This window comes from Lynx canadensis, unplaced genomic scaffold, assembly GCF_007474595.2.
Source record: "Lynx canadensis isolate LIC74 unplaced genomic scaffold, mLynCan4.pri.v2 scaffold_80_arrow_ctg1, whole genome shotgun sequence".
Lineage (NCBI taxonomy): Eukaryota > Metazoa > Chordata > Mammalia > Carnivora > Felidae > Lynx > Lynx canadensis.
This window is the reverse complement of record NW_023397594.1, coordinates 2,632-9,454: the sequence shown is the minus strand read 5'-3', so window position 1 is coordinate 9,454 and position 6,823 is coordinate 2,632. Positions and strand designations below refer to the sequence as shown.

Below are 6,823 nucleotides of genomic sequence, written 5' to 3'. Positions count from 1 at the left end.
GGCAGACTTGGGTTTGGATCCTGGCTCTGGCGTTCAGCACCTACCAGCCCCCACCAAGACACGGCTCCTCTGTGGTCCCAAATATGCCATCTGCAAAATGGAGCCCTAACAGGTGCCCCTGGGGTTGCTGCTGTACAGATGCGACGGCCTGGCACAGGACGGGGCTCACCAGAATGCCGAGTCCTCCTGGAGGCGCGGAAGGCGGGGGCCGTGCTCTCACCCGCAGCCCCATGGCTGACCGTTTTCCCGAGGGGCTGGCTGAGGCCCTGGAGAACTCGTGCCCGGCACAGGCCCTCAGTGGTTGGTGCTTGTGTACGTCACCTCCTGTACCTGCTCCTGGCCCCCCAGGTCCCCCAGAACCAGCCCCTCTTCCGAGCGTCCCCCCTTCCCTCTCCACCACCGTCCCCTGCACCAGCCTGCCTCCCTTACCTCCCCCCGAGGCCCCGAGGGAGTGTCCGGGCCGGAGAGGGGATGGACACAGGTGACGTGGGCCCTCACGTGGGTCATTTCAGACCACACAGGCCCCCTGGGGGTAGTGATGGGGCACAGCAAGGTGAGCATTAAGCTGGGGTCAGTGCCGACATTGTTCTGGGACTGGGGCTAAGTCCCCTGGACCCTCTGGGCGTTAGGGAGAGTCTGTCCCAAGGCCGGGGACTGGCTTCCACATTAGGTCCCAGCCCGGGACTTGGGTGGGGGGGGTGCAAGTGGGGCTCAGATGAGGTTTTGGAACACATGGCCACCCCTCTGCAACAAGATGGCGGGGACCTCCCAAGTCTGGGATTGGCTGTAGGACCCTGCCATGGCCTGTCCGTCCCCGTAATGTGGGGGCAGGTGGCCAGGGCAAGCGGGCTCTGCTATGCCCACATCCAGGGCTGGCCCCAGGTGGTCTAGACGTGGGACGAGGGTCTTCCCAGAGGTAAGGGCTAAGTTCAGCGTCTGCTTAGCCCTGCCCACAGGTGCCAGGATGAGAAGTTTGGGAATTCCCTCCTCAGGGCACCTGAATGTCTGCCACTAAAGAGCCCTGGGGGGCCGGGTTTGGCCCAGCTGCCCCTGGTGACCCAGAACCTCACTCTCGCCTCCTCTCCCCTCCTCCTCCTTGCCTCCTGCCCCAAACATGGGTAAACCCCCAGGTCTAGATCTTACTCTCTTGCTGAGACAGTGAGGCTTCTCCCCCATTATACAGATGAGGAAACTGAGGCTAGGGGGTGAGGACTGCCCGAGGCCACATAGCCACGAAGGGGCTGCCAGTCCTCTCAGGGCCCAAGGCCACCTGTGCCCAGCTCCCCAATCCGCCACCAGCCCACACAGGAAGGACGCTGGGCACCAGGAAGTGGCGAGTCCCTGGGGGCAGGCGGCCATCATGTGCAAGGTCTGCATAGTGGAGGCCACGGGCACCAGGAGGCCCAGCAGCCAGGGGTGGGGGGGTTGGGGGGTGCTGCTGTCTTCCTCACCCACCGGCTCAGCGGCTGCATGGGGCCGGCACCTGGCCCAGCTAGGAGCCGGGGGATGGTTGGGGAAACTGAGGCCCGGAAGCAGAAGGAAGCCACCGGGGTCCACATGGCAGGTCCAGCAGGGACACCGTCCTTTTCTGAGCCCTGGGTGGCTCTGCTGTGTCCCTGCTCCAATGGGCTGGCAGCTGCATCCCCTTCCCCCAGAAGTGAGGGGGCGACACATAGCCGGCACCTTCTCTCCCAGAGCAGGGGAGGGGACCCAGCGGCACAAGGCTGGGGCCGCGAAGGGGTTCAGGTGTGGGTTTTCCCGCCTCTCACTGTGACCTCCTGCAAGCCACTTACCCTCTTACCCTCTCAGCCCCGGTGTCCTCGTCGTGAAGTGGAGGGGTGGGTCACAAAGAAGGGGTGAGGGAAGGGGTTAGTGTAGGCCGAGGCCTGGATGTGTGCGGTTCTGGGTGACTCCATGCCCAGCACTGCCTTCCTAGAGCCACGGGCCCAGGGGCCAGTGGGTCCCAGAGGGGGAGGAAGACTGCCTGAGAGGCGGCAGTGACCCCCATCACACTGTCACAGGGTCTGCGCTCCCACTGCCGGGGGATGGCCGGAATGACCTCTCCCCTTCCCCTTCTGTGAGGATTGCACTCTCCTCCCTGACGGGCAGGGACTGGGGAGGAGGAAGGGCACAGAGAGAGGAGACCGATGAGGGAGACGGCCAGGAGAGAGCGCCCAGCCCCCCACCACAAGGCCAGGGAGACACACAGAGGCCCACGGGCCGAGTGGCCACCGTGGCCATGGTGGCGTGAGCAAGCAGGCAGCCCCGGGACCCGCAGGGGCCACGCGTGGCCAGTCTGAGCCGGGCGGGCCCGGCCCAGGCCTCCGGGGCCCCGGGCCCCGGCCGGGGGCTGCCCACCGCTCCCTGCTCAGGCCCAGCTGGAGGAGGAGGCCACCGTCCCCGTGCAGGTGGACACGTTGGCGGGTTGCAGGCACGGCCCCCCAGTGCCCAGAGTCCCAGCCTCCCCGGGGCAGGGGGCGGGGGGTGGGGCGTGGCCTCACACCGTCCCTCTTCTCCTCTTCTTCCAGCTGCTGCTGAGGGCCACAGGCCAGCGTCGGGGCCCTGAACCTTAGGTCGTCCGGAGCCTTCTCCCGCCCCCGCTCGGAGCCCCCGCCCCCGGCTCCCGCCAGCCCAGCCCCGCCGTCGCCGGACCCTGGCATGTCAAGGCCTGGCCTGCGCCTGCCTGCCCAGCCCGCGGAACCCCGGCGGCCCCGCGAGCTAGGATGAGGGGCCAGGCCGCCGCCCCGGGGCCCCTCCGGACCCTCTGCCCATCGCTGCTGCTGCTGCTGCTGCTGCTGCTGGGGCGCTGGGCGCGGGCGGCCGCGGGGGCGGACGCGGGGCCCGGGGCCGAGCCGTGCGCCACGCTGGTGCAGGGCAAGTTCTTCGGGTACTTCCAGGCGGCCGCCGTGTTCCCGGCCAACGCCTCGCGCTGCTCCTGGACCCTGCGCAACCCGGACCCGCGGCGCTACACGCTCTACATGAAGGTGGCCAAGGCGCCCGCGCCCTGCGGCGGCCCCGGCCGCGTCCGCACCTACCAGTTCGACTCCTTCTTGGAGTCCACCCGCACCTACCTGGGCGTGGAGAGCTTCGACGAGGTGCTGCAGCTCTGCGACCCCTCGGCGCCCCTGGCCTTCCTGCAGGCCAGCAAGCAGTTCCTGCAGATGCTGCGCCAGCAGCCGCCCCGCGAGCGGGGCCCCGGGCTGCCGGCCGCGCCCCAGAGCCCCGGCGACGACTTCTCCGTGGAGTACCTGGTCGTGGGCAACCGCAGCCCCAGCCGGGCCGCCTGCCAGATGCTGTGCCGCTGGCTGGACGCCTGTCTGGCCGGCAGCCGCAGCTCCCACCCCTGCGGCATCATGCAGACCCCCTGCGCCTGCCTGGGCGGCGACACCGGCGACCCTGCCTCTGGCTCCCTGACCCCCCGAGGGGACGTCTGCCTGAGGGACGGCGTGGCCGGCGGCCCCGAGAACTGCCTCACCAGCCTGACCCAGGATCGGGGCGGGGACGGCGTGCCAGGTGAGTGGCCGGGTGGGAGAGGGCTGGCTGTCTGGGCACAGGGCGGTGGGAGAGGGTCCTCTCTGCGGGGGGGCTGCCCCGGCCACCTGCCCCTGGGCAGCGCCCTCCCCCCGGGGAAGCCAAGCGCTGAGGGCAGGCGACCTGAGGTGTTCGCCACCGGCCCCGGAGGTGCGTGCTGAGCGTCGGTGAAGGACCAAACCGAACCGCGGACGAAGGAGCTTTAACTCCTGGCTGGGGGAGGGGCCTCCCGTTGTGGCAGGCAGACGACGCTATGGGGCCAGTAGGCCCGTGGCCGGGGTCTGCGGGGGCCCCTCGGGCTGCGGGCCGCGTGGAGAAGTGGGCCGGGCGGGCCCTTTGGAGTTGCGGCCAGGGGACGAGGTTTGGGGATCGCGTGCGTTTCGGCGGCACAGATCATTCACCCAGCAGCTGGTTACCGCGCTCGCAAGGTGTCCAGGCGCCAGGGACACGCCGTGACAAAAAACAACCACAAAGACCCGCTGTTGTGAGGCTGCGGCGGGGGGGAGGGGAAGGTGCCAGGCAGCAACAGGGGAGGGCGTCTTGGGAAACGGCGCAGGGGAAGGGTCCCCGGCGGGGTGGGGCCTCTGTTTCGCCTGGAGGTCAGGGTCACCTGCACCAGGGGACCGTGTTCAAGATTCTGGGAGGGGTGCACGTGAGCGCCGTGGGGGTGGGAAGGGCAGTGAAGGCCCAGGACGGGCAGGGCAGAGGCCGGAAGTGGATGGTGTCGGGGTGCCCGGCACAGCTGTCGGGGCGTCCTGTGTGACCGTCGGCCCTCGGAGAGATGGGGCCCGAGCGGAGGACGTGGCGAGGGGGACGGAGGTGGGTGGGGCTCGGTGGGCAGCAGGCAGGAGGTCAGTCCTGTGTGCGCTTGGTGGTCGAGAACCCCTGGCGGGCTGCCCGGGGTTTCCTGGGCGCCCCTGGGAGGCTGGAGCGGCAGGGGGCAGCCCGCCTCAGACCTCGGGGCTGCCAGCAGAATACAGGGGCTGGGCATCCAGGGGCCAGGCCTGGCTGGGTGTTCCACGCTGGGTGGGTCACTGCGGGGCCGGGTGACGTTGTCCAGGGCCCTTAGCCAATGAGGTCAACGCCCTACTAGCAACAGAGTCTTTAAAGGCAGAAAAGAAGCCCCAAGGAGTTACAGGGGAAGCCGTGGTCCCGGCTGTAGATTCCAGAAACCTCCGTGAAGCCGTGAGCATTAACTGGAGAGGAGCAGGGGAAGGGGGGCAGGCCAGCGCCTCTCCAGTGGCCTCAGGAGGAGGCAGGCACAGCCCCCGGGGGGAAGGGGCAGACGGGGTGTTCAGGAATCCAGCAGAAAGCCGTAGGGTAGGAGTCTGGAAGGGCTGATCCGTGGGCTGGGCAAATGTAGGTCACTGTGACCTTGGCTTGGGCAGCTTCTGAGGCGTGGCAGGATGGGAGTGGTCCTCAGGGGACCCGGAGGAACAGAGCGGCCGGGCAGCGGCTGGTTTGGGAAGTGGGAGGACCAGCGAGGGCCGGGTCACCCCCCGCGGCCATTTCCCCCCCTGAAGGACTGCCGTGCCACATGGGGTATGACGGCCCCAGGGCCCGGCACCTGTGCGAAAGAGCTGGTCTCTGTTAGCGTCGAGGGGCTTGAGGCAGAAGAGTGACACAGGCTGATGGTCCTAGGCTGTAAACGCAGAAGAGCGTCGGAACTGGGCAGGGGGAGCCGGGGACGGGGAGGCAGCCGGGCCGGCACCCAGGAGGGAGCTGACACTGGCCTGGGGGGGGCAGGGCAGCAGCAGGGTGGGAGGATGCCGGTCTGGGGGGGGGGGGAGGAGCAGGATTTGGGGAAGGAGGTGGCTAGACACCCCACCCCCACCCCCCAGATTCCCAGCTAGGAATGAGGACATCAGCCGGGTTGGGGAAGCACTGGGTGGAGACACAGTGGGGAGGAAGATCCAGAGGTCAGAGGGGACTTCAGGGTGGGATGCCCGGGGGTCTCCCAGGTGGGGCTGCATCTGAGTGGGGCACTCTGGGGCCTGGAGCACAGGGCCGGGTCAGCCTGACCCGAGCACGCTGTGAGTCCTGGGCCAATCCCAGCAGCTGTCAGCCCCTCAGGCCCCTTGTCTTTAAAACGGAAACAGCAAAACTAATCTTTCCCGGACGGCACGAAGGATGACACCTAGGAGGAAGTGCGTCTAAGCCAAAACGATGGCAGCGATGCGGCCGAGGCCTCGGGTTCATCACTAGGTGGGAGACAGAGGGCTCGGGGGCAAAGAGGCAGACAGGAGGAGGAGGGCGCTTGGGGCGGGGGGCTTGCCCACAGATTCCGGGAAAGGGAACGTTGGGAGGTGGTGCTCAGAGGACGGTAGGAAGGTGGGGGTGCACGCGCGTGTTTTGAGCCGGGCTCTGCGCAGGGCTGATTTCAGCGCTTTTGACAAAGCTCAGCGCGGGGGGCTGCGTGGCAGGGGATGGCGGTCTTGTGGGAAGGCGATGTGGACTGGGTGTGGGCTGGGACTGCCCGCCACGTGGACGGGGCGGCGGGGGGCTCCTCTGCACTGGGCAAGGTGGGCCAGACGGTGGTCACCCAGGCCCAGAGATAGCTCGGACCCCAGTGCCTGTCCCCGGATCCAGAGGGCCCTGATACTTCTGGGACCTTGGGGGTAAAAATCATCTTAGTGGTAACAGCAGCCACGTCTTGAGGGTTTCCTCTGTGCCGGAAGCATCCACATATTAACGAGGTTACTCCCTCTAGCAGCCGGTCAGATAGGCCCACCGAAGCACCCTCCTGCCCCAGGGCCTTTGCACTGGCCGTCCCCTCTGCCTGGAACACTCTTCCCCAGATCCCCTCGGGGCTCCCTCCCTCAAGTCCTTGCTCAGACATCACCTTCTCAACAAACCCTGACCGTGCTGTGTAAAGTGGCAGCAGCCAGAGCCCCCCTTTCCGCCCCCAGACACTGTGTCTCTTTCTCTGTCCACAGCGCACTGAGAATTGCCTCTGTTTGTTAGGTCCGCGCCCCCTTCTCTGTCCCTGCCGGGTTGTAAGCACCACAGGGCAGGGTGTGTGCCGTGGTCATCCACGTAACCCCCGGCACGCGGAACAGCACCGGGCCCGCAGCAGGCACCTGATGAGCGCTGGTGAATTGGAATAAGGCACAGAGATGTTGAGGCAGCAGCCAGGGTCACACAGCTTGTAAGGGGTAGGCTGACGTCAGAGCCGGCTTATGGCTTCCTGGTGGTCCGCCCGGGGGCTTCGCCCACAATAATCTCTTCTGGGAGGGCCGCGTGCGCACGTGTGGGGGCGCTTGGACCAGGAGGTACAGTGATCACTCAAGGC

At 67.5% G+C, this 6,823-nt stretch overlaps 1 protein-coding gene across 1 annotated transcript; it reads left to right on the top strand.

Moving 5' to 3' along the window:
• Window positions 1-2,723: 2,723 nt before the first annotated feature.
• Window positions 2,724-3,681, top strand: LOC115508205 (adhesion G protein-coupled receptor B1-like; the record flags this gene model as incomplete). The annotated part of the gene is made up of 1 exon (XM_032592321.1): window positions 2,724-3,681. A coding segment is annotated over exon 1 (958 nt), but the record flags the coding sequence as incomplete, so codon positions are not given.
• Window positions 3,682-6,823: the final 3,142 nt, after the last annotated feature.